The following is a 21,171-nucleotide window of genomic DNA, read 5'->3' as shown; positions in this document are numbered from 1 at the left end:
AAACATGTAATACTAAGTGTTTCATTTTTGCTGTTACATTTTGATAACTTCGAACAGCTATAACTTTGTTAACTTAAATGGAACACCCTATATTTTTTTAGTCTGTCGTATGCAGATTGAAATTTCCTTTCGAGCCATCATTGTTAGAGTTGCCATTACTACTTTTAGAGATATTTGCAATTTTTTATTTTTTAGACAGTTTTTCTCGTTACAGACCTATTGTCGAATTGGCCATGACCAGAAACACTCCAAAAACAATTGAAATTACATGACATTTGTCAAGTTAGTTGTCAAATTATTGTTGTATCTGAATAGTTTTTGCCGAAAATTTAAATAAAAATGCATGGGCATCGTTTAAATTACACTAATGATGATCATTTTATTTTGTTTGTTATTTGTGGAAAATGTGATAAAGTAATTTCAGGAATATGTAGAGAATCTGCTGCTTTTTTCCATAAATATCAAACAAATTTAAAAAATCCTAATGAGTATAAATTAAACAATCCCCAGGCATTTTTATTTAAATTTTCAGTAAAAACTATTGCAGATATAACAATAATTTGAGGGGTAGAAAAATGAGCTTTACTGATCTCTTTATTTTTTTTTAGTGTGACAAAAGGTTTTGCTTCTTGCCTTTTGTATGTTTACAAATACTCGCCTATGTCGTTTTTTGTAGCATATTTGAAGATTAATTTTCTTTACTACAGAAAACAAGAAGATACTTTTTTAAATAGACGTTACTGGGAAACAATTTTAATTTGCATGCTCTACAAACGTTACACCCTGTATATACACTGCATTCAAAGTCGGCACAGGATATGACTTTTTTGAACCAGCTATTTCCGGAAAGAAAATCGACCCCGGTCTGCTGCCTCGCGTAGGGTATCCTCTGTATAGTCCGCCGAACAACAAACACATCCATGCTATCAATCTGCCATTATCCCGGGCTATTGCTCAGAATAATTGAATGTCAGTGGACTTGAAACAAAGACATTACTCCCGGCCTCCTTCCCTCGCGTCACCGGATGGCACGTGACCTATTGGATTATCCTTAATCCCTTTCGCAGGGATAAACATCATACGGCGGCGGATGCAGGATTCTTCAGTTGAGAGGATCTCGTGACGGTGATTGCCGTAAGATGTATACTCTTAAGATATTCGCATAAAGCTTAGATGGAAATCTTTAATAAGGCCTGTTTTTTTTTTATAAATCTTTATAAAAGAATGTATCGGAATTCGAAAGCACGTAATATATTGAAGATTGATAATATCATTCTAAATTAGTACTAATATAATTAAAAATATAACCTGCTCCATAAATCCTACTAAAACTGGTATTTTATTAACGTTGCAAAAAGCACTTTACCAAACAATTAGAAATTTGCAACAGTAATGTTTTTAAGGTGACAATTTCATAAATATAATTCAGTTTAATCAACAGTAGAGGGCGCAAACTTACTGGTGGAGTAAATATAACCTTAACATTTCTTTTATCTTCGCATTTGAATGAATTGTGCTATAAATAATGAAAAATATATTAAAAATAAATAGCAAAATAGTTTTTGTTTTATTAACCGCTATATTCAAGAAAACTACTTTTTACTTCAATTTTTACCGTCATTATATCACCAATATGTAAAAATATCGCCAATTTTAAGTGCACTGTTTCCCTAGAAACCTTTTTATCTCATCTCTGTATATGCCTATATTTACTTTGATTCAAAATACCTAAGCTGTATAAATATTTGCCAAACACTCGGGAGCGTACCATGAAAACATATGTAGCTTTTGTGTTTTAATTGCAGTCGTCTGTAGAGTTAATTGAGTCAGNTTCAAGAAAACTACTTTTTACTTCAATTTTTACCGTCATTATATCACCAATATGTAAAAATATCGCCAATTTTAAGTGCACTGTTTCCCTAGAAACCTTTTTATCTCATCTCTGTATATGCCTATATTTACTTTGATTCAAAATACCTAAGCTGTATAAATATTTGCCAAACACTCGGGAGCGTACCATGAAAACATATGTAGCTTTTGTGTTTTAATTGCAGTCGTCTGTAGAGTTAATTGAGTCAGTATTATTTATTATTGCATACATACAGATTATCTCTGGTTATCTAACAGGTTTATCACGCTCGAAAAAATGTTACGTCGATGAAATTCGTGTTTGATATAAGTATATTTCTGATTTTGTAACATCGCTGTTACAAAAAGGTTTAGGTAGGTATTTAAATTTTTGCAACACAGAAAAAATAAAGTATATTTTTTAATATTGCACAAATAAAAAAGACAGTTTAAAGTTGTTATTTTATACTGTCTTACTTAAAAAGTAAAAATTATAAACCGTAAAACAAATAAATCTAAAAATAAAAACGTACAATAGGCATGATGACAGTAATCAAGAATTATGTATTCATCTAATAAAATATAATTCATGGACTATAAAAACCGTATTTATTTTTATATTATGAGCGAGATTGATAATATTTTTGATAAAATGCCATGATAGGTTGAACACCAATCAGAGAGAATTACGTCACATCTATGTAAATGTCATCTTGTGTCATTTGTACTTCGACAATATTCGCAATATTTATCTTCGTTTAAATATTTTGTGTTTTCCAACTATCAGTTGCTTAGTTTTGTGATGTTATCAAAACCATAATCAGGAAACGTTAGGTACTTGAAAAGTTTCTAAAAGAAGGAAAGAAAATAAAGCTCAACAACTGCGAGTTAATAAAATATCAAAAAGACTATGTTTGTGATCAAAAGTTTATCCATTCATAAATTGATGCTGAAATACAAAGAATGGTCCTGCTACACATTTTTGAAAAAACTCGTATTGACTGATGAAAATGATATGAAAGTTGAAGAAGAGACGAGACCAACATCAAAGCTGTTTTTGGCATGAGTTAAGATATGTGCCTCACGACCGTTTGAATTTAGTCGGTGCAAAACCAATGATGCAACTCTGATCACGTTAATAATGGGAGGAAAAATCTCAAACGCATCAACCATGAAATGCGATAGAATGTTGGAAGATGAAGTCACTAGTCAGGAAAACTGTATGTACCAGTTTGGTGAAAAAAAATTAAAATATGTGATATAATGCTTTGCAAAAACTATCCCACGATAGCAGGATCGCCTGATGGAACCTGTGAAGACATTATTATTGAAATTAAATGTACCACGAGTATGAAGACTTTTAAAGATTATGTGGAAAAAGAAAAACCGACCCAGAAGTTTTATGTGCAGATGGCAGCTACAAATTTATTTAACAGGACTTCAAAAGGACTATTTCGATGTAGCTGATTGCATCTACAGTACAAATAAAAAAGTAGAAGTAATTAATGTTACATTTGATGACAACTATGTATAAGATTTTCTTAATATTTTAGTCTCTTCATGGAAATATTTTTCCATGTGTATCCATTATTATACCATAGTACAATTTAAGGGTAAATAAAGTGCATGTACTATTATGGTAACTTTGTATTTTTAACTAATAAATCTTACAACACAAAATATTAGCACCTCATGTGTACCGTTGACAAATATAGATGTTACGTCGCGAAGACGCCATGACACCGGCGTGAGTTTAGACTTAAAATTAAAATGTCAATATTTTTCTACTAAACCTTTTATTTTCTACAGAAATAAGATATTTTTTCGAAATAGTACATACTTCCGAACATCATAGAACAGTTTTTCATAATCTGTCATCATGCCTATTAAATTATGTTATAAAATAAATCTTATAACTGTTTTCTATATCAGATTTGATAAATTTACACTATTTTTACTTATTATTGTTTGTATGATGACACAAACATACTGTCCTATGGGATGGGACGCCATAACTTCGTCCAAATGTCATGAAATTTTGACAGTACATCAGTGAAGGATCTACCTTCATGTAATTGCCAATAGATGGCATTACTAGAAATAACTATTTTTGAAAAGTTCTGTTTATTTTGGAACGCATCTTATATAATACTTTCTCCTGCCATACCGCCACTTTTTTCTGCTGGAATTAATGTGCGTATGGGCACATACAAAAAGCGCATTCCTGAACCGCCCGCACACGTTTCACACGCCGGGGGAGGGTGGTTTTTAATCCCGCTCGGGAGCTCTGACGAGGCGCTTTGAGTGCCCTTAATTACAGCTGCCTGCTGCTGCTGGCGGGACCAAACTTCGGTGGTGTTTATATTGAAGGGTATGGGGGTACGACGACGGATGGGGTATAGCTGCGACGTACGTCAGTGAGACCGGCTATAGTAAGTATATATAGGGTGTTTCATTAGTAAAGGGTCATAAAACAAGGGTGAACATTAAAAAAATTTTGTCAAAAAATTGATGTTAAGAAAGATAGAAAGTTTTTTTTGTTTACACAATTATAGATTATATAATTATAGTCAAATCAACCAGTGAATAAACAAAATATTCAAAAGCAAATGTAACTTAACCAAAGACGCAAGAAAATCGCACAAGAAATAAAAACATTTCGTTAATTAAAACAATAAAAAGGTATATTTTTTCTGCAACCAGCAGGTATATAAATTAATAGACATCGCAAATGTTAGGTGGCTTCAAGGTGGGACAGGGTTGGTTCTCTGTTATATAATTTTATTCAAACAAAAAGTGACACAACCGTTGCCTTCTTATAGCTATACTCTTTACATTTTAGTAACCTCACTATCCGTGTCATTGTACAATAACATGTACATGTCTGCCTCTGGATCTGAAGCTTCGTATCGATCAATTTATTCGATACGTATTTAACAGCACACTAATGCCTGCCCTGTCGGCTTGGCGTGCCGGTGAACAATCCAGGTTTTTTATCAGGGATGTTAGCCGTGTATTTCATTGTCGTTTGTGCGTGTGTGAGTTTGGCGCTTTGCTTGGCTGAAGGTGTGGCACGTGTTTTTATGGCAGTCAGTAGCATTGTGTATTGCAAGCATAGAGCGGCACATGTGTCGACCACAGATTTAGCCTGTTTCTGCTACTATAACGTGTATTGCCGCTTACTAGCATAATATAGATTACTACTGTCTATTTATTTGATTATGCCACAAAGTTTCCGATGTCTGATTATTATAAATTTTCGGTTCTAAATAATTTGGCCACTTATTAATAAGGTGGCATAAATAAGTTCGTTATTTGTCTAAATATGCAAACATCCTAAAAAAGAGTTATATCATTTACATCAGCAACAAAATATTTTCAGGAGTTGTTAAATGTTTAGTTACGCTTAGTAAGTAAAGAACGGATAAAATTTGTGGATTGGTTTTCTTTGTCGTGCCGTTATAGGCCCCATACACGATCAAACAATTTGCACAACAGAGGGCGTTGTTCAAACATTTTGATCATGTATGTCTTGATTGGAGTTGTTGCGCAACAGTTTAAGTAAATCCAAGCTTGTTTGAAATTATTTGTGCAACACCTGAATTATTCAAACAAGTTTGTACGTATATGTGGATGTTTGAAGATTGTGTACAATGTAACAAACGAATAGTGTCATATAACTGAAGCTGTTCGAGCGGTTTTAAAAAATAAACAAAATGGCTTTATCTACGGTTGGAAATAAAGAATTTTGGTGAGAAACTATGGTATGAGCTTGATATACGTAGCCAGCTAACGTGGTGTTATTTCATTTTACCAACTGCTTCGTCTTTCATACCAATAACTGACGTATGTGTAGACTAACACCACATCCTGCAGCCCATCTGTGTCGTGTTATTTTCCGAGCCGCTGGACATGATTCCTGCTGCATTCAGACACAGATTAGTACAGAACAGCGCGATTCCTGCCACTCGTCCCCCCTGTCAGCCGTCCTTTCTCTAGCGGGTCTTAAAGCCCTCATTCGCATCTTAAGCCATATGTCGATGAATATAAGAACAAATAGAAATATGTGTTTTAAGAAAGGATACATTTTTCAATTTTCTTTAAAAATTGTCAATGTAATAAAATCATAATTGAAAAGAAGTGTTAAAAAACGAAACATTACAGGAAAAGAAAGGCTCAAACTAAAATTATTCAAAAGTTTTAATGGGTCATTTTATCAGCATGCGTCATTAAGAACCAGTAAAAACTTATTAAGTAAATATGCATATAGATAGGCCCTTTTTCTAAAAAAAAAATAAGATCGATGTAAAATTTCAATTTCGCCCTGCAGGGGCGTGCATTGAAATTACACTGACAATGCACAGGACGATACACTTACAAAGAAACACGCCTTCGTAAGTGCAAAACACAGTAGCACTGCAAGCTGCTACGGTGCACTCCAACCCGCCAATATCTTTCTACCTCGGGTGTCCAATGCGGTTAATTCCAAGAAAGTGACGCAGAGGTCTTCTTGGAATTTCATCTCAACAAATACTATGAACTGTAGGTACTAGTGTGGCGTTAAAGTGACCAATGAACTATTGCTTAATTTTAGGTAAAACTTTTCTGAGTGTATTTAATCAGAAAGTCTACAAAGCCCATAGTGTTATATCTCGTTGGAAAGGTGTTATCATGCTTTATCTCATGGTGAATGTATAATGTCATTTATTTCAATATGGAAACCTACAGATGGCGTTATTTCAAAAGAATGAGGTTTTATGGATTTTTCTCAAAGATTTTAAATGCAATGTTATAGTTTTCTTTACATAAATGAATTAAGTGCAAAGAATTGGGCTTTTGATGAACCAATCCTTAAAAAAATACTACATTTTTCTGATAATACATTAGGGGCTTCCCCCACGCTTTCTGTCGAAAGATAGAACAAAATGTCAATAATAAAAGTTATGGGCAATGAATCCGGCTATCCATACTGGTAGAGATGTTTTAAAATCTTATGAGCTTTGACCTTCATATGCGCAGAAACATTATTCTACGTCCTAAAAACGTTACACCTATTATTCATAGTCTCTCTCGAGCTCTAGTGTAAACAAGCCTTTGATCCGATTACAAATATCATAATAAAATGCCCTATTCTTTATTATTTTAATTTAAACAGTAAATATATATATATATATATATAACGAACGTTCGCCAGTTGACTTTATTGATGTCCGAGCGCCTTAGTTCATGTTTACTTGTAATGATGCACATGGTCTAGTTCTGAGTCAGTGTTTTCACAACGTGCCTATTAGAAGAATTATGGGGATACGCCACGCCTTTCGCGCATTTGGCGGCTCATGAGATATTAAAAGACCCCTACTGTTTAAAATACCTGAATAGGAAACAACTCTATGTTTTGGTAAGTAGATTGCGCCCCCTAGCGGTCGAGCTACGAACTTAAAAACAGCTATTTCTCTTGGTCGATTTATACAACAAAATTTTTTTCCGAAGCTCTAGGACCTATACTTTCCCTAATATCGTACCTCGCCGACCTTAGTGGGACACCCTGTACAAATATTCTAAATAAAAATACTAGCTTTTGTGTATACGAGTTATATTTTAAAATGCATTTATTCTTTGGCTTTGGCTTTGGTTTTTGAAAAACAATATCTGACAAATTTTTTATTAAAAAGAAAACATAAGAATATCTTAATAAATAGAGAAGAAAGGTAAAACAGCCAACGACAACTTTTCTATACATAGACTTAAGAGTTAGATATATATGTAAAGAGAATTACGGGAGCTTCATGAGCAGATCCGAAATATGCGCTCAATTTTAGCCCAGTTATTAGAAACCATCAGTTCGAGGGAATTTCGCATACTCATTCCTGTCAGAACAGACCTATAAACGTCAGGTCATATCTTTCAGACGGTGAGTTAGGCTTAGGTTCATAGCCGACGGTGGGATGGCGTTTTAAGCCTCGTAAGCCGAGGTCCTGACGCTCCCCTGCCATTGGGAAAGCGCTTAAAGCCATTCCATTATTCACTGGGGGCACTGAGTTTGTTTTTTCTGTTTTTGAATGGCATGTGTTTTAAAAAATCGCTTCAAATGGAGTATTAAAAACTTATATATGTATATAATTGTTGCCTTTTCTTTTTTTATAACAGAGAAAGGAAGAATAGGTATTTTTATTTAAGTGCGTTAAACTCACTTTTGTATTCAGGTATGAAAATGCAACTTCGCAACTGTGAATTATACAGGGTGTATCTAAATAACACCGAAAAAATTCAAGGGGCGATTCTCCGATGAAAATTAATAGGGGTCTTTGGTATAAAATTTTTTGAAATAACCCTTCCCTAAAAAGCTACTACCCCTCCTAAAATTACAAAAAAAAATTGTTTCTCTCTTTTATCTTCCACGTACATCAAGCTAAAGAAACCAAACTTGGTGAACATTATCTGTCAATAAAACTACACTTTTTGAATTTTTTTCAACCCTGAACTATTTTTGTAAGGGGTTGAAATAATCAACCCCTATGACATTTTTTCTTATAATTTTTTTTTCGATAAAATTTTTTCCTTTTAAAAAATATGTCTAAAAAACCCCATTCATTTACTAACTTTTTGATCTCTTCAAGTTTCTTCGAAAAGTTAAGGATTTATGACAAAAAAAAAAAAATGTATTGTAATGTATTTTTAAAAAGATGAGCTGTTTAACGCGAGTGTATTTTGCCGAAAGATCTAGTGGCCTGTTCTTTACAATGGAATCCGTAGAAACAAATGTCAATGTCATTTATTGTTACTGTTTCTTACTATTTCACAAGTTTCATGATTTTGTGTAGAAAATATTAGTTAATAAACCGAAAATATGGTTAACTATTCGAATTTAGAAATGGCAGATATGCATTTTACATATGGGTATGCTAACGGTAATGCATTGGAAGCGCAAAGACTTTATGCTGAACAGTACCCAGAGCGTAGATTACCCCACCATACTACGTTCACAAATATTCACCAACGCTTGCGGGAACTTGGAAAATTTGAAAAGAGAAGTCATGACTGTGGCCGTAGCCGAGAAGTTAGAACTGAAGCTGTCGATGAAGCCGTACTTAATTTAATTGAGGAATCCCCAGAAACTAGTACCAGGAAAATAGCTCGTGTCCTAAATGTAAGCCATTCGGTAGTTTTTAGAATTTTAAAAGAACAACAGTTATATCCCTATCATCTCCAACGGGTGCAGTCGTTACTGATTCGAGATTTTTTACCACGTGTGGTTTTTTGTCAATGGCTTATTAATATGATCGGCCAAGCGCCGCAGTTCTTAAGAAATATTTTATTTACTGACGAGGCGAATTTCTCAAGAGACTGTATTAGAAATTTTCGTAACAATCATATTTGGGCTGAGGAAAATCCTCATGACTTTTTTGAAGGAAATCATCAGTATCAATTTTCATTAAATGTGTGGCTCGGAATTATCGACGATCATTTAATTGGTCCCTATTTTCTTCCACGACGATTAGATGGTGACTCATATTGTCATCTTCTCGAAGAATTACCTATTATTCTTGAAGAAGTTCCCATTCAAATTAGGCAACGTTTATGGTTTATGCACGACGGTGCACCAGCCCACTTTAGTATACGTGCAAGACGTCACTTGGATGAGGTGTATGCCAATCGATGGATAGGTCGAGGAGGATATGTAAATTGGCCAGCCCGCTCCCCTGACCTTAATCCTTTGGATTTTTGCATATGGGGATATCTGAAATCTTTGATCTACTCAAGGCCAGTTGAAGATATCAATGATTTGCGAAACCGCATTGTAGCAGGGTGTGAAACGATAAAAAATTCACCAGGAATATTTGAACGCATACGCAATTCTATGAGAACAAGAGTAGATGCTTGTATTGAAGCTGAAGGCAATCATTTTCAACATTTTTTGTAGATTGTATTGTCAATATCCGACAGATTTTTATTTTTTGTTACTGTTATAACATTATTCATCATTTGTTCACTTTTAGTCTAAGTTCCAAACTTCTTAGCCTAGTAGAATCATAGGTCAACTATTTGGTTGAGTGTTTTTTAATAAAATGTTATTTAATATGACAATAAATGACATTGACATTTGTTTCTACGGATTCCATTGTAAAGAACAGGCCACTAGATCTTTCGGCAAAATACACTCGCGTTAAACAGCTCATCTTTTTAAAAATACATTACAATACATTTATTTTTTTTTGTCATAAATCCTTAACTTTTCGAAGAAACTTGAAGAGATCAAAAAGTTAGTAAATGAATGGGGTTTTTTAGACATATTTTTTAAAAGGAAAAAATTTTATCGAAAAAAAAATTATAAGAAAAAATGTCATAGGGGTTGATTATTTCAACCCCTTACAAAAATAGTTCAGGGTTGAAAAAAATTCAAAAAGTGTAGTTTTATTGACAGATAATGTTCACCAAGTTTGGTTTCTTTAGCTTGATGTACGTGGAAGATAAAAAAGAAAAACAATTTTTTTTTGTAATTTTAGGAGGGGCGTAACTTTTCAGGGGAGGGTTTTTTCAAAAAATTTTATACCAAAGACCCCTGTTAATTTTCATCGGAGAATCGCCCCTTTTTTTCGGTGTTATTTAGATACACCCTGTATAATATTTCATTTACGACAAATTTATTTGATACATACGTATAGCAGAAATATTTATTTTTAAATATTTATTATAAGTGTTAAGTATAATTGAAATTAAAAGAGAAATGGGTTTTTCAAGTGATGAAAGTGCAGTATCCCAACTTATTCCTTAAAACTCTGATACAATATGAAACTGCTTATAATGACGTACCTATTAAAAAAAAAATTAAGAAAATATCTGAAAATATGTTATAGCTTAAATATGAACGTAAAAAAATTCTTAAAACCGGTTTCCTTCTGGAATAGTAAATCGAATGGATGGATTTCGAAGCAGTCTAACATTGTTTTCGACTTATTTGCACTTTTCCAGTCAGTGTGCATTGAAATTATTTTCATCCTTTTCCTTAATTTCTCTAGTTATGATGTTTCTTTCTGGTTATTTTAACAACAACTATCCATGTCATTGTACAATAACATGTACATGTCTGTCTCTGATCTGAAGCTTCGCATCGATCAATTTATTCAATATATATCTAACGATATCCTATTGCCTGCCCTGTCGGCTGAGGTTCTTTGTTGGGGAACATGAGCATAGAGCGGCATACGGCTTAACCACAAATTTAGCTTATTTCTGCTACTACAATACGTATTGCCGTTTAGGTACTAGGATAATATAGATTACTACTGTTTATTTATTTGATTGTTGCCACAAAATTTCCGATGTCTAGTAATTAAACAGAAATAAATAATAGATAGCCGTATTATTGAAGCAATTTATCTAATAAAATTAATAAATAGTATTTGTATGAAGAAGACTTGTTCTAGATCAAAAAGTATCACCTATTGTGCCTGCTGCCTGTTAGAGATAAAAAAAGGCTTGTGCTGCCTGCGAAAACAATTCTGATTAAATATATCTTAGTAGTACTAGTAGATACTTACTAATAAGTTATTTTTCTTAAAATCGATGCTCAGATATTTGATATTTTATAATCCAAACCTTTTATTGAAATATCTATTTTGAAGTTATATACCTACTTATTAGTTAATTTGGTCAAAAGTATCACGGATCCGAGGCCAATTTTGCAAAATTCAAGATGGCGGATCCAAGGTGGCCAACCAAATTTTAAAAAAAATAACGTCAAATTTGGTATATGGGGGTTTTCGGTGTCGCTGATTACGAATTGCGATATTCATTTTGTAATATTTTTGTTCACTATATAACCTGAGTACCCAATAATGTTTAAACCTTCTTAAAGTATATAGATTCGTGATCAGTGGCCCCGAAAACCCCCGTATACCAAATTTGACGCGAATCTGTTATTTTTTTTAAATTCGTGATATCTGACTTTAATTGACCCGTTTTTTTAGGTTAGTGAAAGAACCATCAATTCCTCTTAACCATATAAATGAATATTTGAATATAGTGTTAGAAATATAATGTTCGTTAAACATAGTAGGTCTACGTCGAAAAGCCGCCGCCAGTCAGTTCGTTGCATCATTTTTCAGAGAGCGAGGTCTGCCTGGATTACTTGGCCGCGAACTAATGGTTGTTTTGCTTGTGATTGCCAGTGGAAGTCTTCCAAGTTGTTCTGCGGTAGCTTGTTGAAATTACATTTGTAGGCAAATAAATGTTCTGTATTGGATGTTGTGTTATAAAAATCTAAATTGAAGTGATTAGTGTCATTGCTTGACATGTGAATTGAATAATTAATCCGGTATCTAAATATAAACTAACTATAGAAAAAAAAATTACTTTTCCTAGCATTTTTTCGTGAATTTTTGCTATATTTGACCTGTTTTTGAGGTTAGGAAATTCCTGTGATGTGATAGGTCAATTATGACACCGGATTCAGAATCAGGAGGCAAAAATACTACGGATAACATATGTCGCATGAAAAGTACAGACAACTTTTTTTCGTGTGGCTGTGAATCTAAGGACTTGTAATAAGCAGTCTGCTAAATCCTGAGGTTAATCTATTTCTGCCAGTGTTAATCTTGACTTGAACTTGTAGACCAATAAATTTGGCAGAAAGAAACCTTAGACTTGGTAAAAACATGAAAGATTGTTGAAAATCATATCAATATTTCAGTTTCCAGATAAAAAATTCAGTTGCGCACAACTGATTTCTCAAGGAAAATAAAATTTGTAAGTACAATCGTGATTGCAACCCTTGAATTCGAATGGAAATTGGCGGTATTGAAAAACCTCAAACGGATCTAGATAAGTGAATTTTGGGCAAGTTTGAGAGACATCCCTTGAGGTGAAGTTTGAATGGAGGAAAGGCTAAATGAAAAGTAACAGTGTTAGAGCTGCAGGGGTGCCAAAATGAATGCAATCAGGGCTGTTTTGAGGCGCGAGGCGATAATAAACACACAATAGGCCTCGCAGGAGCGACGCGTGTCGCAGAGGTCGTCATTGTGGACATCCAAGGCGATGATTTTGGTCATAGGCGCGCAAAATAAATATATTGTACATGTGCATCTACAAAATATCGCAAAAGTTACATTCTTATTCAAATTTTTGACATTAATTTTGAAATTTCTTAATTTCTTACAGGATGTAAGGTTGATTATACGTCACAAATTCATAAAAAAAAGTTTCTATAAGCTATTTTATTGTTGATTTTTCAAGAAAAAGTTATTCTTGATAAAAAGTTGTAACGTTCAATTACCAGTTAGCGATAGAGGCACAAGAAAATTAATAAATTAAGTAAATATGGTCACCACTGTATATGCGACTCTTAACACTTTATGAGAATTAAAGGCAGTAACGCTGGTTGCATATCTAAATAGATTTTATTTAGTTGCAAATTTTTACATACAGAAAAATAAACATACATCAGGTAAAAATATGGGCAAATAGCCTAGCTTATTTGTACTTTTCTGCAATCAGGAAATATACTTCTCACCCACTGCCTTGCTCCCCGACAAAGCTCCACACTGTCGCGCAGTGTNTTTGACCGAGCAATCGTTTATATCGCAAGTGTTACAGATAGAATTAAATGTCTTGCACATAAAATAAACTGGGGACTTTAACAATAAGTTTGTGCAAGCCCTTGGCAAATAAAAAGTTGCATGATTCCTCATCTCAGCGCGTGGTACTAGAAAACTTAGTTGCTCTAGCAAATCTGGGCAATCAGTTTTATTATAAATTAGATTATAAAGGAATTTTACCGACTTACAACGACTGCGGGTTTCTAAAGTTTGGAAGTTAAACATATCTAATAATGTATCGTGATTGAAACCCTGAGCCGGTAGCCCTAAAAAACAATAATTTCAAAAAACGCCTTTGAACATTTTCAAGGACATCAGGATGTAATAGGGATTCCAAATCAATGAGCAATACTCAAGCTTCGATCTAACATACGCATAATACAGAATTTCCGAAGCTTTGATATTAGTGAACGAATGACAATTGCGGACTATAAACCCGCTCATTTTCCTGGCATGTGATTGTATTTGATAAATGTGATCAACAAAACTCAAACGGGAATCAAATAAATCTCCTAAATCTTTCATTGTTTCCACATATTGCAAACTCTGATTTAACAAGTCTCACTCTTCCATTGCCCATAATCACAAGTTCATGGTATCACCATACTTGCAACATCAGAAAATTGCTACATTAGTGTATTCTGCATAAACGAAATACTCCTTAAATATATAATGAAAAAACATCTGAAATTAAACGGAAATTAAAATATATTCTCCTCCCCTCCATCCCGGCACGCCAGTGCTGAGTACAACAACTTTTCACTTCCTGTGACGGCGCGAATCCGTGTTTGCCCGCATTTAATACACCACGAGACGGTTTGTAATTCAATGATAATATGTTATCTACCCTCAGGCAGATTGCGGCTGGAATAATAATAGATAGTTGGGGGGTGCATCTTTTTACCGGCTTGCGCGACATACGGCACACGTTTTCCAGATTATTTCCCCTCGAGTCCGAAGTTAACAACGAGGAAAATCGCGTAATTTGCTCACATTTAATTGAATTTCTTACAAAAAGCCAATGGGTTGTAAAAATAAAACAATTTGTAAATTAATTTCTGTAATAGTGACGATACGTGATGAAACTGAAAATCAATTATAGTATAAAAAAGTTGACTATAAAAAACGATGAAAGTAAATAAAATTTGACGTCATTAAAATGAGCAAAATATCTTCTGCAATGTCTATAATCTCAACCTTGAAAGATGCTACGCTACCACATTTGAAAAAGTGAATAAAGGCTCTCGCCTTTACTGTGGTCGGTTCTAGTGAATACACTTCCAGCCAAACTTTCCGCACAAGGTGTCAGGGATATGTCGACTAATTTGGCAGTTGTTAACAGGAAATTAATTACAAACACTTTCACAGAGCACTCTGGTAGCTCTAAACATAGTAGTGGCTGGTGCTTGAAGGAAAAACTTTCGGTTAGTCCTTACAAAACCACCTTAGTTGCTTTTATTAACAAGAGAGTTTTGGCTTGGTGAAATCGTGGCCAAATACCTTAAAGTAGTTCTTGATCAAAAGCTAAAATGGAACTCTCACACTGAAAAAATAATCATATTGAAGGATAATAGCCTTTGGAAGGCACCTGTGTGGAAAAAAATTGGAATACTAGCTCTAAAATGACTTTATAGTTATATGCAAAGGCCGTAAAGCTTGTTAGGGTCTATAAAATTGAGGCCGAAGACGGTGCAAGTAAGAATTGAAAAACGCCTAAACACTATTCCAAGGCTAGCTGATCTGAGTGGCACATCTATTGCGGCTCTGGAGGTTTTGATGAACCTCAATCAAAGACGCAGATCAGTAAGGATTACGGTAAGACTGCTAACAGGAAAGTACAGGCTCAGGAAGTATCTGCACAACATTGGCCTGAAGGAAGAGAATTTATATAGAACTCTAAGATCATCAGACATCAGGGGCGACTTAGGCCAACTTGCCCTCAAGGTTATTCTTCATAACTTTTACTTATCCTAGTTTTATGTAATTGGATTAAGTTTTCCTGAATCTGCAATCAATTCTGAACAAAAAATGTGCCATTGTTTCATAGCTCAAAAATGAACCGTTTTCGAGTAAATTGGGTCTAAAGTATCGACTGCATTAATCGTAGAAATGTGCATGTAAAGATTTTATTTGCTGTTATCTAACAGGTACCTGTCATTATAAAAAACAAAGTTGTTTAAAAGCGTAGATGTCAAAATTAATTACAGTACTCGAAGTTAAGAGAAATTAAGTTTACAACACAACAAGATATTAAGTATTATGGAATCTTCCAACAGCGAATATGCCTTTATGATATTTGTCTACGGTTTCTGTGATGGAAATTCATTGGCGGCCTCACGGGAATTTCTATGCAGGTTTCCATACAGAAGGCAACCTTTACGTATTCCAACGAGTTTTCCAAAGAGTCCGTGAGGCCAGGAGTATTCAAATTGAAAATACCAGATTAAGAGGTAATTTGGAAGTTGCAAACATTTTAGGAGAAAATGTAATAGCTACTGTTATTGATGATCCTTTCACCAGTGTTCAAAGAATATCAACGCAAGTAGGTATTCCACGAAACAGCGTCTGGAGAATTTTAAATCGAGAAGAACTGCACCTATACCACCTACACAACTAAACTACAAACTTTGCATCCTGGTGACTCCAAAAAAAGGGTACAATTTTGCAGGTGGTGATTAGAAAATATCGATAATGACGAAAATTTCCATCAAAAGATATTGTGAAGCGATGAACTTAACTTTACGCGAAATGGCATAAATAATTTTTAAAATTTTCACGTCTGGTCGATTGAAAATCCGCATATGATACGATCCTCCGCGTTTCAAAAAGATTGTCCAAAAATGTCTAGGGAGGCATCTTCAACGGAGTCATTCTGCCTGCTCAAATTATTGTATACCATTTGAATTCAAAGAGATACACGGATTTTTTATACAATATTGTTAATAGCGTACTAGATGACGTTCCCTTAGTTTTGCAAAATCAAATTTACTACCAACAAGATGGAGCACCTGCTCATAACGGAAGACAGGTATCTGCGTGGTTCGATTTAATTTTCCAGAACGCTCGATTGGGAGAAATGGACCTGTTACGTAGCCTCCCAGATCCCCTGACCTCAACCCGCTTGATTTTTTTACTAAGGTCATATGAAGCAACTAGTGTATGCCAAACTCAATAACATGAGAGACGATTTACTTCAAAAAATTAATGTAGCCGCCGAACAAATTCAAGTAACCGTTGATTTGTGGAACTTGGTCAAACGATGTCGGGCATACATTGAAGTAAATGGTCAGCATTTTCGAGCATTTATTGAAATAATTGTTTTTATTTTTATTTTTAATATTGTCATTTTGCTAATATAATTTCATTTTTGTTGCATAATTTTCAATTTTATTTTTAGTAACCAAATATTAAATAATTCATAGAAAACTTGTTTAGTTTCTTCGTATTAATTGAGCCGCAGCTACATGGGAAACTATACCTCAACGGTAAACAACTTTTTTGTAATTACAGGTACCTACTAGATAACAACAAATAAAATCTTTACATGAATTTTTCTACGAATTAATGCAGTGGATATTTTAGACCCAATTTACTGGAAAACGGTTCATTTTTGAGCTATGAAAAAAGAGTACATTGTTTGTTCAGAATTGATTGCAGATTCAGGAAAACTTAATCCAATTACATAAAACTAGGACATGCAAAAGTTATGAAGACATAACATTGAGGACAAGTTGGCCTAGACCGCCCCTGGTGTCAGATCGAATTATTTCGATGTAGTTCTAATGATTTTTAATAGATGTACACTTTACCCAAAAATTACTTAAATCTCTGAAAGGGTTTTTGAGTTATTGCGGAAAGTTGTTATTATTTTTTTAAAACAACGCCCTGTAACTCAGTGAGAATGCATCGCAGAAAAATATTTTATAAGAATTTTAATCTTATTTTGGTCTGGTCTACCCCCTGGTAAATTTTTGTACGCTCATACTGATACACCCTGTATATTTGTATAAACTAATTGCATGAATATATCCCGAACTAAATATGTCTGCCTTATAAATTAAAAATAACAATGAATCGAACACAGTCCCCTGGGGCACTTATCTGTCGTTATAATTCAAAAAATGGTTTAGAAATATCAAAATCAAATCGGCGATATATCAGGACTTGTCCCACAGTGTAAGCAGCCCCAGATAATAATTGAATCAGTGACAGATAGACCTACGGGAGGGCTATTAACAGCCTATTGAGTGGCCGATAAGGGCGTGGGGCTCACTTCGATGACGGCGGCAACCAGAGCGATACACGCAGAGCTTCCTGTGAGGAAATGCTGTCACAAGGGGTGCGAGGGGCGATAAAACGTCAGTGTCATAGATATCAACTACATAAAATACTGTTACTGTCTCTTTCAACAATAGTTTGAGTATTTCCCCAAGAAAAAGTTGAATGTACAGACGTGGACAACAAAATGTGTCTGACTTAAAAATGTTTAAATTGTTTAAAATCCGAAAAATGCAAAAGCCGATATGAAATAATGTCAGATTTTTTTTCCAAACAAGCAGAACTGAATCTCGGAAGCTCATTTTTCAACAACATTAACACTTTTTGTCTCGTATCACCTTTCAAGGACATTTTGACACAATTGACCAAGAATGTTTCTATAATAATTATAAAGCCACCATAAAGTACCCACATTTTATAAGATGTCCATAATTAGGAGCGGAGTCTTACTGCAGAATAGAAAAACAATAACATTAAAACTAAATTCTTACCTGTTTTAACCTGATACTTGAGGGTAGTGGCGCAGTCGTGGATGAGCTGCTGCAAAGAAACGCCCTGCTCAGGTACTCGCAAATCCAACAACTTGATCATGTCTTCTGGGTGGTGAAAGTCCAGTATCTTCTCATTGCGGTCGTTTGTCGCTTTGACGAAATCCAACAGGATGTCGATTACCTTCTGGAGGAATTCCCTGGTGACTTTTTCGCTCTCGGTGTTGTATGGTAGAATGTCTGAAAGGAAGATCAGTGTAGGTATTTGGAAAAATAATGTACCCCATAATATTCAGTTTGAAAAAAAAAACCAAATCACCAAGAAGTCTTAAGTTTATATACTGATTTTCTGAGACGCCAATTTCTGAAGAGAGAATGATAATTTCTGGAACATCACTCTACTGTCTTTTGTTTTTAATATAGAACTCGCTAATATACGAGGATTGCATTGAAATTTGGTACACACTTACGTTTTGAAGATACTAAATATGTTATCATTTTTAACTTTCGGCTATCTTTCGATTTTCGATTACGATCGTTGATGGCATTTTAGAATATAACTGTTTTGAGATTACATCTGTAGATGAATTAAAATATGTACAGGGTCGCTGATATGTATGGAAACCGTCGATTACACAGTCGACAATTAATTATCAGAACCAGAAACCGGATCTAGTGTACCCGAAGGATTTTGGTGTGCTGATTATGAATCCAACCTCAGAATTGGCCCATCACCCTAGGTTCTCGAGATATTCTAACCTAAAAGTACAAAAATCGCGATTTTTCGCTATATTCTGGATCAGGTTACAATATGGAATTAATTTTTTTTTCTAAAATCGCGTTAAACCATATCATAGGTTACTCTTACCCTTCTAAGCGCACTTCGATTTTTTTGAAAATCTTGTTTTTCCATAGGGATTGAAGTTTAGTAACTTCAGTGATTTCGTTACAACATGGAAATAACAAAATTTATCCAAAAATGAGATAAAGCGAGATATAAAGGACTTATATGTTTCTTGAGTCGCTGAATTTGAAAACACCGGCGGACCTGCTCCATAACCTCAATATTTCAAGATTTTTTAACCTAAAATTGCGAAAACCTACTATATACCTACGGTGAAACCGAGTTTATTGAAGTTTTAATGATCAAATAAGGATATGGTGATAGAAGTGCATCTTTTTATGAATTGCATCCCGATCGGGAACGTATTTCTAAATCAACCGTTTCAAAAACATTGCAGCGTTTTCATGAAACTGGAGGGATTAGATCCACGAAAAAGTGGAAGACCAATAAGCGTTACAAATTAAGAAAATTATTTGAATGTCATGTTGGATGTGGTGGAAAATCCAATTAATTCGAACAACAGAGGGCTTTACATCATAATATGAGTTGATATTCCATTCAAAAAATTTTCAAACGAATAATTTGCATCCATATAAAATTCATTTGTTACAAGAATTGAGTGCAGACAATTATAATCGTAGAATCGAGTTCTGTCAAGTTATTATGGATAAATTAAACGAAATTTGACTTCTAAACAATATTTATCACTTTTGCATGTTATTCCAGAGCTTAGACGATTATTCCCGAACAATCCCAATTTAGCAGCAGAACAAATATAGTTTCAACATGATGAGGCTCCTCCACATTTTTGACGTGTGATACGGGCATATCTAGATGAAACGATTCCTAATAAATGAATTAGATGCAGAGAGTCAATTGAATGGCCAGCTAGGTCTTCCAGTATGACCCCCTTGACTTTTTTTTGTGGAGTTTCAAAAATGTATCCCAATTTAGCAGCAGAACAAATATGGTTTCAACCTGATGAGGCTCCTCCACATGTTTGACGTGTGGTACAGGCATATCTAGATGAAACGTTTCCTGATAAATGAATTAGATGCAGAGAGGCAATTGAATGGCCAGCTAGGTCTCCCAGTATGACCCCCCTTGACTTTTTTTTTGAGGAGTCGCAAAAATGTATCCCAATTTAGCAGCAGAACAAATATGGTTTCAACATGATGAGGCTCCTGCACATTTTTGACGTGTGATACGGGCGTATCTAGATGAAACGATTCCTGATCAATGAATTAGATGCAGAGAGGCAATTGAATGGCCAGCTAGATCTCTCGGTATGACCCCGCTTGACTTTTTTTTAGAAGTCGCAAAAAATGTAGAATACAATAATAGGCCGCAATCGAATGGTTGCAGAGAAGGATACGGCATGAAATTTCCACTATTCCTCCCTTTTAGATTCACTACAAAATTTTGTTCAGCGAATTCATTACTGTCAGGAGGTAATGGTGAACACTTTGAGCACCTTATAAAATAGAATTCCAAAGAAAATATTTGTTGTTTATTAAAACTTGTTATCTCTCTTTTTTTATTCTAGCATAACTATTGTTTTCATAATATTTAAAATATCCAAGACATTCATTAAAAAATACATTTTTCCGTTTCATGCATTTTTATCAACCATGAACTAATTATGCCTTTTTATTTTCTATAAAAAGCTAATAATAAAATTAAATCATATCCACATCCTGCACCTTGTGTTATTTTCAAAATAAATATCCATAATTTGGGGCCCTTTTTCTTTTATAAATTTGAATGTAGTAAAAAATTACTTTGGGAGTTCGATATCGCGAAAACGGTTAATTTAGGTACATGTTGTTTAGAATTTTGGGAAGAATTGAAATATAGAATAATATACAGGGTGTACCATTAAAGAAAAAGCAAGTTTGTTTCGTCATGACTTTTTGAGTGATTCTGTATACTTAATTTTTATTTATTGTACTAGATTTTAGAAAACCCTAAAACGTTTGTGTCTTATAATTTTTCTGTATCTATCTTACTTTAGGAGATAATCTACCGTTTCCATGCATATCAGCGATCTTGTATAATCATAAAATAATAAAGCTTTTGATTGATACACACGCATACCAATGTTTTCTCTTTATGCTCA

The 21,171-nt window shown here is 34.2% G+C and overlaps 1 protein-coding gene across 1 annotated transcript in view; it reads right to left on the bottom strand.

Moving 5' to 3' along the window:
• Nucleotides 1–21,171, bottom strand: part of LOC108907856 (glutamate decarboxylase) — a 61,271-nt gene that overhangs the window by 18,758 nt on the left and 21,342 nt on the right. Inside the window, exon 2 of the mRNA XM_018711683.1 lies at nucleotides 18,212–18,448. Coding sequence (XP_018567199.1) covers nucleotides 18,212–18,448 — 237 coding nt within the window. The remainder of the gene's footprint in view (nucleotides 1–18,211; nucleotides 18,449–21,171) is intronic.

This window comes from Anoplophora glabripennis, unplaced genomic scaffold (genome assembly GCF_000390285.2).
Source record: "Anoplophora glabripennis isolate ALB-LARVAE unplaced genomic scaffold, Agla_2.0 scaffold224, whole genome shotgun sequence".
Lineage (NCBI taxonomy): Eukaryota > Metazoa > Arthropoda > Insecta > Coleoptera > Cerambycidae > Anoplophora > Anoplophora glabripennis.
This window is presented reverse-complemented; position numbering and strand designations above follow the sequence as displayed.